General features: G+C 32.8%; 1 protein-coding gene across 1 annotated transcript; it reads right to left on the reverse strand.

Annotated features, from left to right (window-relative positions):
• Positions 1–10078: 10078 nt before the first annotated feature.
• On the reverse strand, positions 10079–24618 carry LOC144842715 (PAN2-PAN3 deadenylation complex subunit pan3-like). The gene is made up of 16 exons (XM_078699250.1): positions 24445–24618; positions 23584–23640; positions 22122–22216; positions 20208–20283; positions 18814–18908; positions 17352–17673; positions 16835–17022; positions 15996–16158; positions 15099–15257; positions 14381–14497; positions 13483–13572; positions 12700–12944; positions 11881–12020; positions 11384–11578; positions 11132–11270; positions 10079–10528 (listed from the first exon to the last, which is right to left on the reverse strand). Exons 2-16 carry the CDS (start codon positions 23600–23602, stop codon positions 10373–10375), a joined length of 2199 nt encoding a protein of 732 aa, XP_078555376.1. The 5' UTR covers positions 23603–23640; positions 24445–24618; the 3' UTR covers positions 10079–10372.
• Between the last annotated feature and the right edge of the window lie 47 nt (positions 24619–24665).

Genomic DNA, 24665 nt, shown 5'->3' on the forward strand with positions numbered 1-24665 from the left:
ATAGTTAACAGTGTAATGAATTCTATTATAAATAGTATATACAATATTGTGTGTATAAATGTGGATGGGCGTTTATTAGATAGTTGGGTAGGAGGGGTGGTGGGGGGAGTAGGCGATTATTATTCAAAGTGATGTTTTATTTGGGAGGCGTTTATTCAAATAAATACCATCATAATACATTATTTAATTTAAACATCTTTTGAAACTAACTTCCGCGACAGTGTAGGCCGTTTCGGCCCAAGAAGGAAGATGTTTTAGACGGCTTGCAATATGGGCCCTAATGGGACACAGATAGCCTACAGTTATTCCTGCCAGCTTACTCAATAAAACTCGGCTATCGGGATTTTATTTTTTAACAACTGTACCTTCACACGCGCGGTCCGATCCGAAAATAAACAAAAAACTAAAATAGCTATAGCCACTAACGACCAACTTAACTGAAACCAGGTAGTTGTTGCAAGGTGAACCTGTGAACTCATCGTGAATCCAGAAATTACTTTGACCGCGTACAATTGAAATTGAGTTGAAGATCTACCAATGAATCAGATATTTTGTTTTAAAACTCTTTATAATATATTTCTAAGATAGAAATATGGAACAATATCGTAATAGTGAAAACTGTTTTACATTTTGCGGTACACCTAAGATAGTTCAGGTCCAAGGCAGAAATTTGTTCCAAAGTTTTTCCATTATGCTCGCCTATGTCAGAATTAACCATAATTTATATATATATAGATTCTAAATTACAGATCTCATTTCTTTTCTTTAAACTGAAACTTGACAGGAGACAGGACCACAATATAAAACAAGTGCATTTATACCTTATTGTGAAATCCTGTATAAATATGTTAAATAATAAATGCGTTATTGCTATGTATTCAATGTCTGAACCTTCAGGGCCATAGTCACCAGTATGGTTGGTAAGTTTTCAACCTGTCAAGTTTTGGTAGAAGCTTGAAAGAAATACAGATACAGCTCTGCCTATAAATAACCTTGTAAATGAATGAACTCCTACTTCTCATCTTCTACAATCTCAACCAATTTCATTAGATATGTAGGCCTACCCCCTTCAGACAGACCAGCATTATACACTCGTTTGATGAGTGCACATAGTTGTGGTATAAAAACTCATGTACTAGGGAAAGACAAGAATGCCTGGTGATGACTCTTGCCCGAGATGAGTGGAGGTGGACAGAGATGACATCAAAAAGCAATTATTATGTCGACCCGGTGAACTATATGGCTTTTGGACATGTATCATTGTGAAAATAGTGTTGAGGCAAGTGCTTTTTTTGAAACTGAACTTGTATTACCTATGCCACAAATATCTTAAATGGAAAACATCTCTAAAGGACAGAAGCACACTAATTCTGCTTTCTCTCTACAACTTGCTTCTACAAATGCAGACAGAAAAAGAGATTCTAAGTTAAGTATCATTTTGTTTGAAAGAGGCTGATCATAAAGATATTAAATTGAATACTGAGAGTCGACGAAATCTAAATGATGTGGTTAAACTATATCCCTATATATGTATATGAGAGGACATGTATGTGTGGGACTTGCTGGATTTACATCAATTGATCAGAGTCATTGAGCGTGGTATAATTGGAATAACACAAATTAATGATTTCATCAGAGCTGGCAAATCTAGTTAACATTTAAAGAGAGATGATATCCCGATTAATGAAGAATGCTGCAATTCGCACAAAGGTGTTTGTTGGCCATGGCATGATGAAATTGGACAGAAAATGTTTGAGGCATTGGTAAAAGTCTTGTAGAAGGCAAACTGTCTATATGGTATCCTAAGAAAAAGACGAACATTGGAAAAAAATATATATGACGGTGAATACAGGTCACAAACTTATCAAAGTAAAAGAGGACTCCTATAGAGATTATTTGCCGGTGAAATGAGGTATTTCAGTTATTTTGCCAATTTGTTTCTGAACAAGGTTGTTGGGAACGCAGATCAGTCTGTGGAAGTTTGATGGATACGTAGTAAAGAACGAAGGAAGGTCAACTTACTGTATCGCATTCAAGATTAGAAATATTTCATTGAAGGACTTTGTCAGAGTTAGTTGTCATTTAACTGAAGAAGTTTATAAGATGTTTTAATATGAAGAAGTGTACTGTCAGTACTGTAGACCTCCTGATGGTCAACATTTGTGTTAATCACCATGTTGTTGTCATAAGCATATCATTTTGTGTATTTCAATCTAATTTTATTTAACTTATACAAGTTTTAATAAGAAATTTAACCCATTTTTAAATAATGGCGGCCATTTTAAAATTCAAAATGGCCGCCATTTGTGTTAATCACCAATGTTGTTGTCATAGGCCTATCATTTTATGTGATTTCAATCCACGTCATAACTTGCACATGTTTTAATAAGAAATTTAATCCATTTTTTAAAAATGGCGGCCATTTTGAAATTCAAAATGTCAGAATACTAATGAATATAGGTTTATAATAATTCTTATATAGCAGAGAACCCATATGAACTTAAAATATTATTCATAATGGGTGTTACTTTGTCCAATATGGTACATTTATTGGATATTTTACGTATTGGCGGCCATCTTGGATTTGACACCCTTAAGCTTTTTTAAAAAAATGGCAACATATTTTTTTCATTACTTTACATCCTAAAGACACTAAATCAGCTGGAATTTTGCTTTTAACAAAAAAATGACACGAAATTACATAGTGGCCTACACTATTACTTGTAGGCTATCGGATTTGTACGTCTTATTTTTTTACGAGGTTTTGTTTCCAAATAGAATACGGTATAGGCCTACAGTCAATTCTCCCAATACCGGACACCTTTGGGCTGGCCAAATATGTTTAGTTTTCTGGAAAGTCTGGTATCCGGAATGCATTTTTAATGGTAAAGATGAATTTTGGACTGTTTGGAATTGGAGAAAAAAGGTTGGTATTGGGAGAATTTACGGTTTCCAGTGTCTGGCATTGGGAGATTTGCCTAGATTGAAAAGTTGAAGGAAGGAGAAAAAGCGGAAGGCATGATGGGAGGGGACAACGCGGATAAAAAATACAGTTATGCAGAAGCAACAAAGCTCACCTTGCCAAGATATACCAACAGTACTGTACTATGTACATAATCTGCGTCGTGTGGCGTCTGTTAAGGGGCAGGGCACTGATCATGTCGCAGCCACAGATAAACCCTTTGATCTCCGGAGTTCAGCATCCTGTTGTTAGATCCGACTAGACTAGAATTACACTTATTTCAATATGAATGTTATCCTTGTAACTGACTTAATGCCTTTACACTGAGTAGTATTCTGACTGCTGCGGCTGGGCTACTTTGGTAAGGTTTAGGATGAGATCTAGGCCTACCATAAATGTAATGAACAGAAATCCACACAAACACAAATACGTTCATTTGTTTTTATTAAAATACCTCAAATATGTACACATGAACAAGAGGATCGTACACTATTTAATACTACAATAATCTTATACAAAACATCTCACAAAAAGGTATTCTCGTAAAAGCAGGTAAAACAGACTGAGAATTGGTTACAATTCCATCTGTTTTTTTTCATGAAAACAGCCTTGATGAAACAATTCATTTTCTACCTTGTGCATTCACCTTGTTTCGGCCAATGCTAACCACATTTGATGCAAAAAAAGGGAAAAAATTGTATAGCTACAATATATAAAAATAAATTGATTAACAGCAAGTTAGGGAGGGGTTTAGCTTGATATCTTTGATTCTGTTTTACAGCTTTTGCTCCTGAGTAAAGTTATAATATTTTCAGACATGTTTTCTTCTCCTATTAGATAAAAATAATTTGTTCCAAGATAACAACAAATAAACAAACGAATTTGTTCCCAGTTTAACAAAAACATAATTTAAAATTGAGGCTCTAGAGAATATACTGAGATTTCATTTAAATTTAAACTTTTTAATAATTTGTGTTAAATTTCAAAATAGAGGGTTTTTTTTGGCAAAAACACCTCATTAACAAAATTGATGTATACACAAACAAATTATAAATTCACAGTTATCATCTTTTGTTGCAAATACATTTAACCACCAAAACGATGTTTAACGAAGTTATTCAGACATCATTCTACTTCTCAGGAAATTTCATGCGCAAGTTACCAAAAAAAAACCCAAGCCCAAAATGTTCTCAATATACTGAGGACTAAGTAATGTCAGAGGGCAAACTATCCAACTTACTTAGCTTCCTGCACCTGGTTCTATGCACTGTATCTCAAAATATGGCCAGTAAATTGTGTGATACAGTGTCGCATACATATCTCCTGTATTATGTTATGGTTAGATGTATGCCCTATGATACAGCTGTCACATGTGATACATGTCACACTGTATTACAGAATTTGCATATGATACTGGGCAAATTATAGATACCATACTGGCTACTCCTTGAAATAAAACTATATCACCATGAATCTGAGTTTTAATTGTAATACCTCTAGTACTAAAGAATGTAAAAGAAGTAAACAAGTACAATACACCACTAAAAATTACTGTTACCATACTTGTAAAATGCCATGTGTTGCAACCACCGCTTTCAATTTATGGATTCAGAAAATTAAATTAAAATCATGTGAACTGCCATGAGAGGAGATGGGTGCACTTTTAAGGGTACTAACATACTTAGTGACCGTCACGCATATGAACACCTCAAGATAGTCCAATAACAATCTCTTTAAACCACACAATTCACGGTAGAATAACTACAGTACTTTTGCCAACATATTCAAATTTCTATCCTAATCAGCAGAAAGTTTATGTTTTATAATTTCCTTTAAAATTAAAGTGATTACATTCTAGGATTAAATTCAACCACTTGGCCTAAAAAGATGACCCTTTTTGAGACTTCAATCCTGACTACACAGTGAAAAAGTTAACAAATGGACTAATCTGTTTTCTTATAATATATGAAATGCTGACTTTTTCAATATAAAATCACTACTTGCCCCATGCCTGGACTGTTCAAAATACAAGATTTTTCTCCAAGCCAAACACAGTCATTGGACCAAAAATTTAATTTATTCTAATTAATAACTCTAAAATTGTGTTTATCATTACAATTTAAATATTAATTACCTAATATTGCAGCTTGAGTATTACATTTTTTTTTTATTTTAAAGAGTAGAAAAATCCAAAATTTAAAGAGAATTGCAACTTATATTTATGAGTTTAGATAAATATAAAAAAACAAAACAAAAACCAAGATATCCTAAAACAAACAAATAAATAAACAAAACCATTAAAATTGTTATATTACAAATGTCTTTGTTTACGGATATTAATTTTCATAAATTAAATTTAAGTAATTATTTATTTATTGTGGTATATAATAACATTTTAAGTAGCAGTATGTATGTGTAATTATTTATTATTTAATTCGGTTTCATTAAAAATAATTTATTGAAATTTGGAATGAAAAAAAAATTAATTTTAGGGTCTCTAAAAACATCTTTTACATTTAAGAAATATATTAGCATTTCACTTGAACTATGGATACTATATTAAGACATCTTATAATGTTAATCTTTGGTATCTTATTATATAACCTAATTTCATCCTATTGTGAGAAGGATATGCAATTCATATATTTTTACAACTTCCCATAACACGACAATTTTGAAATTAAATTGCAATATTAGACAGCACCAGGAAAAGAAATATGAAATTAACAATCTCTACCACCGGTATTGTGCAACAATATGTCTTTGTTCCCAGAAAATACAACCTGTTACTATCATTTATTACCTAATAAGGAGAAGTTGTTAGGCTAAACTCCATTCCTTATCGTAAAAACACAAGTTGACAGAATTTAGAAATTGGTTGATTTTACTGCAGTTTGGAAAGTTTGCAAAATAATTGAACGGTTAGAGTAACTGCATTAGATACATTTTTACATGGTCCCTAATACTGTACTATTTTCCAATCTGTTCACATCTAAGTCAAATAAATATGGCATGTTCCGTTAATATAATGTGTATGGTCAATGAAGCATGAAAGTGACACAGCATAAAAGTCACCTGATATATTTCAAATTTGCTATCAATGATTTTAAATGATGTTCTAAATTACGTTTGCTCAATTTAAAACCTGTTGAACACTGCTAGCATATATTCATTTGATATATTTTTTACCAATGGTTTTAGTATGTACAATGTAGCATATCCATTAAAACAGGCTAAAATGTAGCATGCTCAATAAAGCATAAAAGTGTGGCACAGAATTAGAATTTTGAGGTTAAATTAATTTGAGGTATTGGCAACATTGGTGGTTATGGCAACAGATTCAGTGGTTATTGGTAACTTTGCAACAAAACATGATAATCTACTCTTACCAACAAAAAGTTTCAACATTCAATAACATTTTTCCAAATTATTTGTTTAAAATTTTGATATTACTCAAGGTGACATTACAGTGTAAAAATAGAACAAAAGTATACATTCAGACTTTTTGATATAAATGTTGATATCAACTTTAACATACATATTGATACCAAAATTGATAACAATATTGATGAAAATGTTGATATCAATGTTGTTATCAATATTTTTATTAAAGTTGTTATCAATGTTAATAACAATGTTGATATCAAAATTGACATCAATGTTGATATCAAAATTAATAAAAAAAAAAATTATTTTTGTATAAAAATTGATATCAACTTTGATACCAAAATAAAGGTTACTGAATTTTAGCACTGATTCTGATTGTGAGACATATAAAAAATAATACATATTGCATTGTTATATATTAAAGTACATTAAAATACATTAAAGTACATTAAAATATATTAAAAGTACATGTTAGAGCTAGACTCAGCATCCAACACAAACCAAGTACTGGAAAAAATGGAAACTATTGTTGAGGATAGGAACATATATACACTCACATAACCACTCCCAAATACTTAATCCCCTGATAACCACTCCCTCACAAATAACTCCATCATCCAAAGACACACGTTACCTCCGTCACTCATATATAAACACATAACTGTCATTGTCAAATATTATCACAACACAATCCATACAAACACTTTTCCAGATCAATAACCACACCCCTTCTCACTTCCTACTTCCACGGCAACCACTGCCCCACCCTTTTTTCTATCTTAGCAAGTGTCATTGGAGATGATGTTGGCAAATTTCACTTGGTAACAAAAAACAGCGAAGTTGCAAAAAGTGGCAAATAGAATTTAATCATTTTTTTTATGTAATTTTGAAGTGTTTATGGAAAATAAAATCCTAAAGTATTTCTCACTCCTCATTTCGTTATCTAATTGCACACATTGACTCATACTACCACTAAAACATTTGACTTGCAACACACACTATCTAACATTCTAACATTTTCAACCCGTAGCTTTTGATTCTATAACACTGCATCAATGAACAATTGCTCACATTCAGCCTCACTTTCACCAGCGCACCATCACATAAACTTGAATGCCTCCCACTTAAACATTAGGTTTGCATGGATGCTAAATCTTGGTCTAAACTGTACATGCAGGCCTGGCTGTATAATATACACTTGGTTGTATGATGCAGGCGTGGCTGTATAATTGCCGCAAGACTGACTTGAAAACAACAATTTACGATGCCTGAAGTGTGATGAATTTGTATGCAGGTTATATATTGCACAACACAAAAAAAATATATGTACAACACGTTCTAAAGCTTGCGTAAAAGTAGGCAAGATTGAAATTCATTGATTGAACATATGCAATATTTGGATTCAGCCACAGTGAAGCACCCCTGTATATTTTGAGGAAAAAAAAATGTTCACCACTTCGAAAGTTGCATGGTTGCATGGTAATTACCAGAACACAAATGCTTCTACCTATCTACAGCTCCAAGTAAGAAAGATGAGATTCCCATTAATAGTGCTTAGTAACCGACAACATTTGGTAACATCAAAGGCACAACTGTTTTTATGGAAGAATTTGAGATGATTTAGGAGTAAACCATAGAGAAACCATTTTGTATAAAACGCTATTTTTTCTTAATACTGAAATCAGAGAGTAGTAAGCTCTTTAAGAGATACTGTACAAATTAAAGCTGCTATATAATATTAATTGACTCTAAAAGCCAACTTTGGGGTTTAAATTAAGCGGTTTCACTGGAAATTCACATTGAGCAGTCTTAACATAATATGGTTTCCTCATATTGAAACAAATGCTGGTAAGCAGAGGCTATCAACTTAATTACTGGTTGACGGAGGCTAACAAGGAATTGCAGGCAATTAAATGTTTGGTTAACAGAGGCTATAAAACACAGTTGATGATGCCATAGGCTTTGCATCAAAACTGACTGATATTTTTTTCAAAGATACAGTTCATAGAATTTGATTTTTTTCCTGTTAATTCATGCACTCTTAAAACTCATAACTCTTTGGTCCATTGATTTTTTTTGTACAAATGTATAGTTCCTCTGCTCTCAAAGTAACTTATATATACACATGTTATCAAATTTAATCCTGGCCTAAAAAACACCAAGAATTATTAATAACAATAAGCTTCATATATCAATCTGTATATGCGCTACTATTACTTGTTGCCAGGAAGTCATCCGACTTCTGTCCCAATTACAGAACAATAGATAGGGTAACATGAGTACAGTATTGCAAAAGTGAATAGTGCAATTAAGTAATACTTAGACATTCTTCCCACACATGATCATACATCAAATTTTATAATCTATCAACAACAAAAAAGAGAGAAAAGTTTATAATTTGGCAGTGAATATCAAACTAAAGCAGATATTTGTTAGGGTAAGGGAATGTATAAAAGTACTGACCCTGTAGTTGAATGTTTGGGTAGACCATTTTTTTTTAATCAAGCATGTTAATGGAAGTTGATTTACCCCTATTCTTTATAGTGGACACCCCTATTCTTCAGGATTTACCCCTATAAGATAAGGCTGTTGGGTCTCGAACGTGTCCCCTAAATAGATAGGGGTTCAGTTCTCCTTTAACAACATTTTAAATAACGCATTAATTTTTATCAGTGTATTAAAAGATTTGTATATTATTAAACACAAGGAGTTGTTGTTGGCATTTGATTAAAATTAATGAATAAATTAACATATTTTTTTGCAATTAATTGGACCAAATCAATTTTAAGATATCAAATCTTGAAAAATTACCACTAATCAATATTTTAATATTATTATATTAAAAATGTATTATTTTGTATTCATTCATTTATTATCTTAATAGAGTTGATGTTGTCAAATATCTAAAATATTCAATTTTGTAGGATTTTTAAAAAATATTTTAAATAAATCTACTAAAATGGTGATAGAAATGCATCTTTAAAATTCACACTTGATACTGAGAGAGTTTTTGAAACAGAATTGGATGCAAAATGAGTCATTGATATGTCTAATATTACAGAGTTGCATTTGATGAGGTAGGAAGAGTGTCTTGTACAACAAGCATGTCCCGACTACCGGTGTTTTAACAGCGCTATCTGATGACTGAATACTCAAGTTGCTGCTCTCATAAATATCAAAGATGTTATATTGTTAGGAACACAACCATGTCTATGTAAGGCCTCACTGATTCCCAAATATGAAACATATGGTGTTCTGAGATGTTATCCCTTGTGTTCTGCTATGGTAAAGACACCAATTTTGTTCTGACAAAACAACCATGTCTAGTGCATAAGGTTGGCTGGTTCCCAATATGAAAAATAGGGTGTTCCGAGATGTTATCCTCCTTTGTGTTCTGCTACAGTAAGAAACCAATTGTTCTAGCAACACAACCTGGTGTATGTAATGCCTCACTGACTTCCCAATATGAAACATAGGGTGTTCCGAGATGTTATCCTTTGTGTTCTGCTGCTACAGTAAGGTGTCACAATAAAACACCCAGGGTGATCCAAAATTGGAAAAATTTTGATGTCTACTGACGGCCTCAATCTCCGCCATCAAGAAACCTAGTCTGTGATGATATGAATTGCTTTCTGATGAAAAAAGCGTCCTAATATAATATCGAAGAAGTCCAAAAAAAAAAACAGTATTGATGTCTACTGGGGTGTTGTGATATTGAGATACCTCCTGGTGTTGTGGTATGAAGCCGATAAAAAATGTAAAACTACCAACACAGGTACCTGCAAGAACACTTAACATTTGGCATAAATAATTGGCGCCTTTACCAAAAACACCATACCAGGTGGTCAATAAATTACTTGCTTAAATCCAGGTGTCGGATAAATACCTCACGGAAAAAAATATATATAAGACCGCAAGACACTGGCATCCAAAAGCGGCACTTTATGTGAAAGTTTGGCAATAGCCACTTGATTACCTTATATAGTACTAAATGCAATGGAAGAATCTCTTCATTTTTTGATACTAAACATCTGGTATTTGGGCAGAAGATCGACTTGCGTGCAAGACTTCTTCAAAAGTGTTCTCAAAACAGTGCTTCAAATCTTTGTAAGAGACAACAAGTACGTTCTGCTCGTCGCGAGCCATCAGGCACACCTTTTCTGGAACACCAGCATCGAGCTGCAGTAGAAGAAATAATGATTACAAAAAAGTAGTAATATTTAATAGTATTTAGGGTGCTTTACCTTAAGTGAAAGGAGGCAACGAGTATTAATACTTGTATAGGCTGCCTTCTCTCATAGTTTTATTTGCGAGTCTCAGGCCGTGTTTCTGCAGCCATAATATTATAGGTTAATTTTTAAACCAATCAGATAATTAATAATTACCATGATTGACATGATCAGACATTACCAAAAAACCAAGAGCCCAATCACATTGCAATGATATGTCCTTCAGGTCAAAGGTTACAAATTATCTGATTTGAATGAGATCTACAGGCAGTTTATCAGTTAATTATCTGTTAATTTATGGCTGGAGAAACACAGCCATATGTTCATTTAAAAACGTTGAATGCTTGAATTTCTATGTTCTTTTGTTTGTTTATTTTTCCTCTTTAAATTGTATAAATTATTATGAAAGAATATATTTACCGTGCTGACATTCTAACCATCAAATATTGAATATTCACAGTGCCGATGAAATGTTAATATAAAAATAAAATCTTGGAAAAGGTTCTCTCTCTCTCTTGCCTAGTTTTTTAAAATGTCTAATAATAAAATTTACCTTATTTAAACACTGTACAATATGCGCCATGTCTATCCACGGTGCGCCGGTCTCGTTAACTTGGTGGAAAAGGTAATCACGGAACAGCTTTAACAAGTAACGATCTCCAGTTTCTGACCATGAAGGATCACCATTAAACCTTAGAAAAAAAAGTTAAAAAACATTCGGAGGCTATTTTTCACTTGTACACAGACATTTCTTAATGTGAGGCAAACCAGACCCCTGTGGGGACTGTGATATTGCCCTACTTACTCTGGTCTCTCATTGATGACACCAAGTTTTGTGATCAGTCGAAATAATCGGCCATTTTGAACTTCTTTAGCAAGTTCTTCCTCAACAGAATCCGACCTCATATAAGCTGCATCGAGCTGCGTGTAGAAACGTGCCCCAATCATCGGCATAATGTCGTTGATGCTTTTCGGCCTACCTTGTGGCGTTAACAGGTAACTGAAAAAAGAAAAGGTCATAATTAGAATATTTTGTTCATATTGAATTTTAAAAAAAATAGAAAAACAATTAGTATTATTATAGTGTAGTAAATTGTAACAAATGTGACATCTGATTCCTTTGGGTAAAAATGCGATATTATTTCTCTTTGTAAAATCTGTTTCTGAGTCGTCCTTAACCTAATAGCATTATTACAAGAGCCCAGCATAATTGAAGCTTTTAAAATCTAAACAAAACTATATTTACTTAAAAAAAACGCAAGACAAGCTGGTATTTAAGTCGGGTTTGAATTATTTACTTACAGAATAAGATTTTTGAGATCACTTGAGTAATTAATAGTGACAAGTTCTAACGATGAATGCATTTGGTCACGATGAAGTCCATCCAGGGAGTTGCAGGCTAAAGCTAAAACCATTCTTCCAAATGCCATTAAATCCTCTTGCTGCATGAATTAATAAATAATGAAGTTACAAAAAAAAAGAAATACTGTAAAGCTCTGTCTACACTATCAAACTAGTTTAACAAAAAAAAGATATGGTAGTGATATTCCCAAATATGGTAGTGATATGACATCATCATGTCCATATATATTATATGGGCACATCACATTTTTTTGTCACATAAAGTTTGATAGTGTAGACAGAGCTTTAGAAAGGTTACATTGCCTCTAGTGTATATATATGTTTTTGGGACTTTAACAGGATTTGAACCAATGACTTTGGGATAGGTATGCATGAATGTCAACCACCAAGCCAGTGACACAACTTTGAGGTTTAAACATCTAAATATAATAACAACAAACCATTAGCAGATGTCCAACAATATATACTATTATACTGTAACACCTAAATGAATTCTTGCATTTATGGGTAACATGATGTGTAATAGTACGCACTATTTAACAATAGTACTTTTTATAAAATGTTTCGTGTACGGAAAAAAAATCTTCTTGCATACATTCTGTGAAATATGAAATTCCTATTTCACTTGGGCTTCACGAAAATAGAATGTTATCTTTCAGCTCATGACATTATTTGTACCATCGCACTCATAAACATTCATTTTTTGTATATTATTGAATACAATATCTTACCACCAAACATTTGGCAATCATTACTTACCTGATAATGGGGTATTACTGTAATAGGATTACCCTGATTTGAGTTGTACGTTAAAACATCAAATATGCCAACACAATTTAATCTTAAACGATTACGTGCAGTGATTAGCACTTTCCTCGGATCAATAACACGACACGCTAATCCTGCCGCATGTATTGAACGAATCGTTGAGCTGATTTGCACAATGTACGTCCACAAAAGGTTCTCAGGAAGAATACCATGTGGTACACGAGGGCCATTTCGATCTAGTTGAAATAATAATAAAAAGGTTTAAGTTATCATTAAACTATAAGTAGTTCTCGTCTACAACAGGTTTGCAATAGGCTTGTCAATGATGTGTTCAGCTCTGTCATTACATAGTTAAAATCTAATATATATTATTCCTAAACAATAAGGTATTTTTTTTTATTATACATCTAACATAATGACATCAAGGATGTAGCCAGCGAAGTATTGATTGGTAAAACGATAAGAGCTGGGGAAAATTGAAAAACTACTTTCTCCTTTCCCTTCTTTATTAATATTATATTGTTCTTTTTATAGTATATTATTATATTGTCTCTTTTACTGCCCAACTACTATGTTTTTATATGTGTGGAGAAGGTGCTGAAATAAATGAATAAACTTTTAGGAACACTTTAGTTTACTTTGCTGTGTTGGATAAATAAGGCATTATGGGCGGGCCTAAAATAAGCTTTAGGCTGGGTGAAAGACTTGGAAGAAGGTTTTCCCTCCCCATGTACTACATTACTCCCTCTATGCAAAAGGTCAAAAGGTACTTACTTTTCATAAAAGAGTTGCGACCTTTGTGATGAAAATGTCTCTGCATTAATGTCATGGCCCCAGGATGATAATCATGAACAAATACCATGGCTAAAAAATAACACAGAATTCAAATTTAAGTAGATGAAATATGAAGATGCTGCAACCTAGCCTACTGTAGGACATTTTTATGCTCATATCTTAATCTATGCGTACATTAAGCACAACAATTATTTAAATTCATGTTACAAGACTATGTTCAAAGGTTAGAGAAGGAAGTAGTCAAGATATTTAACCTAGAAAATGTATGTAACAATCATGTGATGTCATAATAAGATATCTAAATATCATTTTCAGGGAATATCCCATTAGAATTGTAACAGGAAGGCACTGTGAAGGAAATCCTGATATACAACAATTCTGACGATAACAATATTTTGAAATACTTCTAAATCACACTTAGGTAGATGAAAAATACTGATATTGAATAAAAACATTCAAAATTAAATGATGTCTTACAATATTTTATTATTAAATTATATCCTTTTCATGTAGGCAATGTGAAGGAAATCCTGGTATTACAATTCTGACGATAACAATATTTTGAAATACTTTTGAACAATGATATGAATGAATAACTTGTTTCAGGATTTTGTAATAAGGGGTAAAGGCTGCGACACACTAAGACGATGGTTAAACATACATTTTTCTTACATAAAACAAAATAAATTGAAAAAGTTTCATTCTAGAAATATAAGATAACACCTTTTACGCTCTGTGATAAAAACAATATTTTTTTTAAAATACAATCAAGTGATCAATAAGAACAATAAAATCGTTGTATCATCACGATATTATTGCTGTTACTAATCAAGATGTCATTTGATTGGACATGTGAAAATAAAATATAACAACTTGCAATGTTCTCCAAAGGCCTTGGTCGTGAACACTTCACGTAATGAGACCACATTGGAATGTTGTAGCTTCTTCCACATATCAACTAATGTCATCCACTGTGAATTCGCCACTTTGAAACCTAGTAAAACAAACACAATACAATAGGTTACAGTTTGTATGCATTATTAATTTGTATAACACACCTGATTGTAATTTGATTGGTCAATTACGCATCACGTTTCATTTGGCATTAGCCCTATCTAATGCTCTAATGCACGGTCAGTTTTCTGTAAACATTTTGAGAATTTTTCTAATCATGTTCGGAAATCAACTTGTTGTGCGCACCGTCTATAACTGTTCTACTCCATGTCCAAGGTTGGACCACTGCATTTTAAAATTGAATAAAAGTAGGTGTATAATGAATGTTTTGTATTTGTTCAATGGAGAAATATTTCATTCAATGAAAAATTGCTCTATTTTCAACTCGGCTCCACCTCGTTAAAAATAGAGCAGTCAATTTTTCAACTCTTGAAATTTTCTCACTATCCAACTCATATACATTCATTATTTGTATAAAATTACATAAAAGTGAAAAATACAATAATTGTGTCTATCACAAAAAAACATGGTTATCCTTGATGTTCTTGCGCAAATTGTTTTTATTGCCTTTTCTACAAAAGCACAATCAATAAAATTAAAGCAATAATTGAACAGAATTGAATAGATTTGCAACAACTGACCTATGACCCTTCGTAAGCAGTATGTTTTATTATCTTTACTGTTGACAGCCTTGAAGCATTGTGTACTGTACCCAAATGTACTGTTTTTGTCCATGGGTCCTTTTGGTGTTCCCTCCAATGGGTACAGTGTGTGGTACTTATCAACTTCTTGTGGGATATCTACAAGTAAAAACATCATGTTTAAATACCCTACAGATTCCTTTATTTGTATCTAAAGCTCTGTCTACACTATCAAATTAATTTGACAAAAAGGTGTGATGTGCCCAAATATGGTAGTGAAATGCTTAAAGATATATTGTCCCCCAAAAACATGAAAAATGAAGATTAATTAAATCAGACTTTGAATAGGTTATTTTGTAGTTTCAATCAAGTTAATCGCTTCCATAGAAAAAAAAAACGAAAAAAATAATGTTTTCACTTATAAAATAACGTAATAAATGGTTAAATTCAACTAAAAACCCATTGGATGGCAGCCAATTTAGCCATTTTTTGCTTTAAATTACAGTTTTTTCTACTTTTATTTAGATCCAATTTTTGGTCAAAGTGGATAACTATTATGTGACATTAAAATGGCATGTGCAACAAAAAAAATGTAAAAAATTATTTTTCAGGGGGACAATACATCTTTAAATATGGTACTGTAGTGATATGACATTATCATGTCCATAAATGAGTGCGTAACATTTTTTGTCACATAAAGTTTGATAGTGTAGACAGCGCTTTAAGACGACACTTTGTGATATGCGCATACATTTTAAGTAGAAGAAAGAATACCAATAGATTTCATGGAGTAATAATAATAAAAATGGTAGTCTTATATAGCGCCTAATACAATATTTCTAAGCGCTTTACACACAAAGTCTGGATTCGACAGAGTTGACCGCAATGTCTACTCACCAGGATGTTCAGTTGGATCTATCTGAGCAAGCGTCACCAGATGCCTGTGCAATATGTCCACTTTAATGTCCTCTCCCATGAAGAATGATGGACCTTGTGGCTTCTGCTTCATGTAGGCTATGTGAGCTGGAACCGATGGATACATGTGAAAGTTCGGAAGCACCTGGTAAAAAAATAACAATGTGTACTAAACTGAAAATGCAAGAATTTGTTGCGATGCTTTGAAAGGATCTGTATAAATTTGAAAGTATCATTTAAATTCATTTCTGCAGTTTCAGAGGTTTTGGGAAACAGAGAATTAGTTCATTGTGTATTAAAGGCATTTCATGAGGCCTTACCAACATTCATATACAGACCATGTTTCATTGGCTGAGGAGGGAATATTTTAAGAGACATGGACAGATATTAATTGTATAGTTAATAAGGCTGGGGGGATAGTGGGCGAGTGTTTGCCAACAGTTGATATGATATAACGAGAGAGGGCGACAATGAACATTGCTATAGTTATAGCAGATCCATCCAATCCTCTTAATTCTGTTATTGTCTCCAGCTATATTGAACGAAGCGGTAGACTTTGATCATCCTCGTCATGTACAAAACATTCGTTACCGTTATATTTGTTTATCCTACTGGGATACGATGTTACAACATTTTTAGAGATAATCTGTTTTATGCATTTACTTAGTTAGTTAAGTTATCATTTTCATGTAAATCTAAACGGCGACCATGCAAAATTCCTGTGAAGGATGAAATAAAGTTTCTGTCTGTATCTGTAAACATTACAACACACCTGAGAGTGTATTATTGGTATAATTGATAGAACTCATGATATCACTTACTAAGCCACTGAGTTGGTTTGCTTCTTGTGCTAATTGCTGTTCCGTGTAAAAATAAGTTGTTCCTCCAATGTTTTCCTGTATTGTTGTATTCCCGCTGGAATTACCACTTTGTTTATTTTGTTCTTTCCGCCTTGTTCCAGGTGAATGAGCAGGCGAATGAAGCGGTGAAGCACCAGCAGATAATGAGCCTATATTGGGATAAAATTAACATTAACTAGTTATACTACTATTTTTTTGGTTCTTTTTTAAATAGCTAAAGGTTGCAATCCTGTTCACAAGACAAACACATACACAAAGTCTAAAACAAGTCTTTGGGATTGGAGTTGTTTTTTCTCATGAGAAAAAATCCCGACATATGACTTGAACCCAGGACCATGGGATTGGTAGCCAGGCATCTCAACCACCAAACTAAACTCCACTCCAAAATACATATATATATATAAATATCTATACAATTTTTTAAAAATGTATTTATTATCCAACTACATTGGATTATGAAAATAAATAATGTACGAACCAGCTGTAAGGTCACTGCCAAGTGTCATCAAGGCCGTAGAACTTGCACTTGTCTTCATACCCAATCCGATTGGGGGATTATATGGGTTGGTCACTTCGGAAGCACCCATCGTTGTCAATGACGTTGCACTCACGCTCGGCCTAAGCATACCTGCTGGTCTTTGCATTTGGGAAGACGATAAATGCGTGCGTGGCACAAATTCTGGTATTTCGGAAAATGTACTTGTTGTTGGAGGAACATTGCGTGTACCTGGAAGAAACTCCTGCTGGCTGTGCATTCCATGCATTCCTGGAATAAACTCAGATGCTTTTGGGTTTGGCATCTAAAAAAAGACAAAATTATCTTAAATATTGCACAGAGTACACATTTATTCACTGACTGGAAAAAAGGGACAAAATAAACTGTTACATTTAACCAGAAATCTGTTTCTTCTAGGAAAAGGTTGTTTTTTGTTTCGATTAAATTTTTGTTGAAAATGAATAACTATTATGTGACATTAAAATGGCATTTCAACAACTTGTTATTTTTCCACTGGGACAATATAATGTATGTAATATGTTACATTAATAAATTTTAGTTTTAGATTAAAATATGAAGAATTAGGTTCATTCCTGATGATGATCAAATAAAGATCGAAACGTTGAATCATGGCTTGCCTCTCGTTATTTGGAGTTAAGTTTTATGCCAAGGTTTATATGTTCATTGAATTTATTTGTGTTTATAGTTGGTTTATATTATTTACAAACTATTACATAAGTGTAAACAATAATAATAGTGAAGAAAAACGTTGTTCAATGTTGCGTGACGTAGATAGATATCAACAAGCGATTTGGAGTATATTTGTATTTATAGTACAAACAAAACAAAAATCAATAATAGATTTACAAGTAAAGTATAAAGTAAATCTCAATAACAATGAGAATATGTAACTGATATGTGAGAAGCTATTAACAGGGGTAAATCATGCATGTAGCATTGTGTTAAATTACCTTTATAGCAATGCACAGCTAAAAGGAATCTTGTTTGTCATTATACAACTAACGAATGCATATTAATTACACAGTGGGATTTGCGCAGTTTAGATAGAAATAGCCATCGAGATGTATTTCAGAATATATTGTTGAATATAAATCAGAGAGACCTATTGTATTACTTTATTAGTAAATATAGGCCTTAAAAACATTCTTATCTATTCACAAAATGTTAGCAGTCAAAATTAGAGCCCAGTTGCTGTACTCATTAATCACACTTGAGTGAGATATTTCCCTAAAGCTCTGTCTACACATCAAACTAGTTTGACACAAAAAGTACGATGTGCGCAAATATGGTATTGATAAGATGTCATCGTGTCCATATATGGGCACATCACATAAAGTTTGATAGTGTAGACAGAGCTTTAGATAATAGAGTTGTATAGTTTTGGTCTAATAGTAGATAACTGAAGCCCATTTTAAGTATTTACCCCCGGCATTCTGATCTCTCTTTCAGGCATCTGCGACATCCTCATTCCACTAAACTGGTTAGACAGATGTTCCTCATTCACTATATTAGTTGATCCTAAAGAGAAAAACACATTCACATTAAAATGCATTCTACATGAAACAAACAAGGGGAAATTATATGTTTCAACATTATAGTCATATCTATTCCCTATCAGACACCCATTTAAGGGACACTTCGTTGGGTCCAAAAGATGTCCCCTTAAGGGTTCTACTACATCTTTATCATGGTCTCCTTAAAAATGAATATAATGTAAAATTTGGCCTTTGATTAAAATCGCTAATGTACAACATCACGCATTGATTACAATAACGTAAACAATAATGAAATTATACGATCCTAATTATTTCAGTGCATCCATCTATCCAAGTATCCTTGTGTCAATTTTCTATTGCATATTCTAATTATATCCATACTAGATGCATAATGAGCCAAATTTTATCAAGTTAATGCATCAAGTATCAAGGGATTAAACAAGAAAGCAACATAGGATTAATAACTACGTGGTTCCGCTTGAATGATTTCATTGTTTTATTTTTTGCTTCAAGGCATAAGGAAGATTATCAACATTTGTTAATATTCTTGAGTAAACCTCAAAAGAAGTGCAGTTATCAATTGACAGAAATCAAAATATATGATCAGACTATTTATAAATATAACCAATCACTATTATAAAGAGTAAAACTCCATATTTGGGATGTGTTTATTATACCCAAGAACAAAAGTGTTGTGCTTCATAGGTCAACCATCCATGGATGTATGCGTCAACTGAAATTTGAATTGAACTGAATCACATCAAATGTTTTTATTATTATTATTATTTATTCAGGCAAAAGATACATTTTACAAAATATAATACAAATCAACAAATTAAACAAACACAACACAAAAGAAAATATAAAATCATAGTCACTAGCTGCCGCCAGGAAAGCACAAAAGCAGCCTAAGCCATTGTCACCAATTAGGTGTGTCCCTCCAACCAGTGAAAAAGTTATCTTAAAATTTAGGGTGACCTTATCATGTGTAATTTGTGGATTATTATTTACAATAATTTTTGTAATTGAACAATTTTTACTCTGGGCTGGGATATTAGCTTAGAGGGTATTGCTTGGTTCCCACTAGAGATGCAACGCATAGACATAAATGCAACGTACAATGGATTATTCAAACTGCCCCTTGTCATTGGTCAACTCAATTAAGTTGCGTTACGTCCTTGTGTTGCATCCCTAGTGGGAAGTTGATTTTTGTTTTGTATATTCTTAATATAGTATTGTGTTTCCTGTATGCGCACAATGATCTAAGTTCTTCTTAGGTCGCCAAAAACCAAAAGCTCTCTATGATTTCTACTGTACATACCTATGCTAGATGGCATAAATATTGATGGATCTCGTGGCATTGGTTCTCCTCCTCGAGAAGGACTTGGATGCGTGTTCTAAAAAAGAGAAATTAACTTTGACTGCAATACAACTATAACAGCAGGCATGTTTGCACTGTAAACCACACAATTTGATTGATTGTTTAAGAATATTTGCATTGGTGGTCTGAGGCGCTTGAAGCTAAGGTGGATTCACCTTGTGAGACGCCTAAAAAAATATTGAATTAAAATAAAATAATAATAAACACCGTACAATGACCTTTCGTTTTCGCTAACCGACACTAGACTACGCGCTGCAATTCAAATAGTCATTGATATAAGGCTCACTCTACGACGATTCAATTGATCTTTCATGACACTCTGTTTAAAATACGGTTTTAGGTCACAAGAATCAAGCAATCAGTGTCTATGGAATGCATTGTGATCCGTGACAATCGGATAGACATTTTAAACATCCACCAATCCATCCAACAAGTAATGGGATATTAATTACTTATTGGCAAGATGTCACATTACAGTGTAATAATTGCGAATATGAGTTATTGACTCGTGATACCAAACCAGAAATTGAGAATGATCTAACACCTCACTTGCAAACTTAAAATTGTGACAGCTTCGCCAACTATGCAAAATTTAGAAACTGAATATTTAGCTACATCTCATAAAACAGTAAAAAGTGTTAATTTTAATTTGTTCTAATTAATTTAGCATTGATAAGTAAGTTATTTCTCCATGATTGTAGTGTGATAATACATAGAAAAAGCATTTAAAAATCCTATAATTATACAATCTGTAAGTAAATTAACTAAAACTCTAGATTTTGGTATTATTATTCTTTGCCTCTCTCCACCCAGGTGTATAAATGGAAACACGGTTTGATCAAGACACAACTTTGCACTGATTACTAGCTGCATTATTGGAGTATGTTTCCATACGTGTTTGATCCAAAAAAATGACTGGGGTAATAATGTTCAGCACTTTTACAACATTAGGCGCTATATATATCCAGGATATTATTATTATTTCATTTTCTGCAACCAGTCAACCACACTTAATACAAAATGAATTATTGAGATAATGCCATTAGTGTTGGTAGCCTATGATACTTAATTGCAATGACTTGTGCGTATTTACAAACAGCTTTAACATGGAATCACAGTAAGAAATGAATTGCTTGCCACATGCAGGTGTCCATATGCTATTTTTAGCATAATAGTTTAACATGTTTTTTTAACATTATTTTATGGGTATGGTAGTTCTAAAAGAAATTTTATTTAATGGTAGTTCTAGTTTTGTGAATATCCATACATAATTAACGGTTCCTCACATCTGTGTTGGTTTTAAAATTGTAAATTATGATTGTATAGTACTCTAAAGCTCTGTTTACACCATCAAACTAGTTTGACAAAAAAGTGTGGTGTGCCTAAATATGGTAGTAACATGCCCAAATATGGCAGTGGTATGATGTTATATTGTCCATATATGGGCACATCACATTTGGTTGTCAAATAAAGTTTGATAGTACAGACAAAGCTTTAATTTTTAACTATAAACTGAATTTATGGAACAAAAAAATTCTTGCAATCTGTCAACAAATACTCTATTTAGAACAAAGAGTTTTTTAACTAACTAGAGAGTGAACCACAGGGACTTCTCAACACGACCACCTTATATTTTAACATACAAGGATTGTATAAGAATGTGCTGGCCTAGATGTCCATGGCTGAGTGGGTGCTGTGAGTAGTGGTCAGTATGATGTAGCTCAACATTGTGTGGTCCCTTTACATAATCATTTTGAGCTGACTGTAATTTCATTGGAGTTCACTCTCTAGTCTTTGGTTTGAATAAGGTTTGTTTACATTTTGTTCTGTTAATTATAGGATCACAAAGAGTACCTGCATTAAATGCTGGAACTTGCTTGTAGTCCTGCTTGAAATTTCTCCATTAAACGGGCCGGTGAAAAGGTCCGGCGCTATCATCATTTGGTCCACTAAAACAAAACATTTTAAAGTTTCAAAACTTTTATATTATTATAAAATTATTATTATTATATTTAAAATTTAATATTAGAAATGCCAAGCTTTCGTTTGGGATGGTAGATGAAATACACAGTAATCTAACAGACAGTGACGAGTAAAAACATGTATTCTGTCAAAATGTTACACAACCACCAAGACCGTAGCAAGAGGTTAAAAACAGACGAGGCCAAGATGCTTTAAATAAATATAATTATTAATATATATGACGATCTGTGCTGGGGAATTGGGGTGGGTGGTGAAAATTAAAAATTTCAGACGAGGCGAGCACCTCATCTGCCTCATGCTGGCTACGACCCTAACCGCCATGATCTGTTGCAATTATCTTCTCCTTCATCTACTATCCCAAATTTAAAGCTTGGAAAGAACAATAAGCGACTTCGATAACTCCAGAGGGCGCCATATTTACAAGGTCAATTGGGATAAAAATGTCTATCTAGGCCCTAGCGCGGTGATGTAAATTTGCATCGTCGCGCTAGCCTCGAGCCTAGATGGAACTTTTTGTCCTGATTGACCTTGTAAATATGGCGCCCTCTGGAGTTATCCAAGTCGCTTACTGGGAAAATGATTAAATCAGATTTTTGTGGAAAAGGGTAAAAAAAAAAAACAAAACATAAAATAATGATACATAAATAAATTCCTCCCTACTGTCCTGTAAACATAAATTGTGTTTATTCATAGCACAATAATGGTGGTCTATTGTTATTGTACTTGTGTCATATGGTATCTGACACAAGATAAGTTGATAAATAGTATGTGATTGAAACTGATAACTATATTATTAATGGGTGTACTTATTACAATAGGTTCTGTGGTATTAAAAGGTTACTATAGCTCAGTCCATCATTAGTTTAACAAGCTAGCTTTAGTCTAAATTTTTTGAATGGGTACTAATCTAGTCTTTTTTTTTTTTTTGGTTCACATGATTTATTCACAATTCACAATTTACAATTATTACAATTTTACAACAACACCACCCAACAGTACACCAAAAAGAAGCGAGTGCTTTTCAGTTTGGTGAATATTATTTAAATGCATGTACATACATACAACATAACAACAATTATGTGCAAAAAAAAAAGCTAAAAACATTGGTCACCCACGACCAGTCAGCACCTTCGGTAGGGCACTCCCCTGTGGGGATACGGGGAAAATTTCCCTCTAATTTCATAGTGACCACCACAGATGAGGTATAAAAGGACAAAAAAACTTTGTCTTGTCTAACAATAGGCTGAGGAAATAATGTCAACAGAGAAACATTAGAGAATAAACTTCGCAAATATTGAAATATTTTATTGAAAAGTTGTTGTCAAAAACTCACAGTTCATTCCTGGATTCATGTTGAATGTTGGCAATTCAATTTTACTTTATTCTTGGCCTATTATTAAAAGAAAACCATAAAATTATTTCTTCGGCAAAAATTTTATGTTTGAACGAAAGAGATTTAAAAAAATTAAATACTTGATACAAACAGTACAAAACTAAACAGATTCTATATGCGGTACTACAGTAGTAGAAGTTAGTAGCGTTTATGAATGTTATTGAGTATTAAAAATATACCAAACTATGGTATATATTCAATTTTAATATTAAAATATGCAACTTAAAAATTGCATAAATAAAATCAAAAAATGTTAGCATGTATCTTTTATTTATTGTACATTAATTGTTTGTAAATTACAATATTACTAATAAATAATATTATTAACCTACAATTTTCTACCATAATATATTATTAGAAACCCAAATCAATTAGCCGAGTTAGGCTACCAATACCATGTATTAAAAAAAGTATTACCCTCAAGTTAATTAATTTATTGTTCAAATGTTTTCATCATACACTCTAGTAGGCCTATACAGTAAAAATCTAGGCCTATTCTATTCTCATTACATTATTTTTGTCTTCAAAATTCCTATTTATTATAATTATACTCATACTGTATTACAAACAAAGTACTGTATTTTGTATTCATTTTGCACAACCTAACAAAATTAAAGATGAGGACTGTAAAATCTTCTCAGTTCAGCTGTTTATAGTTGAGCTGTAAATCTCACACCCACTCACTCATAAAGTCCTCAACATTACACCACACTACACAGTGAAGATGCAGCAGGCTGTGTATTCATTCCCAGCCTCCATTTTGATCTCACTAGCTTAGCAAAAGATGTACATCGAATTTACCGTTTATATACTTAACTGTTCTGACTTTTAAACCTTGACAGACTTATCAAAATATTCAACTATTTCTTCGTATTGCAAACATATTTAACAAATATGTTTTCTTTCAGAACCATCATAAAATAATTGCAAACATTTGCGGTCCATATTTTCTCAAAATATAAAAGGGGGTTTCCTTTCTGGTCAAATTGTTTTCATTGGTGGTAATCTTCATATGCGTGCGC

Source organism: Antedon bifida, chromosome 5 (assembly GCF_963402885.1).
Source record: "Antedon bifida chromosome 5, ecAntBifi1.1, whole genome shotgun sequence".
Classification (NCBI taxonomy): Eukaryota; Metazoa; Echinodermata; class Crinoidea; order Comatulida; family Antedonidae; genus Antedon; species Antedon bifida.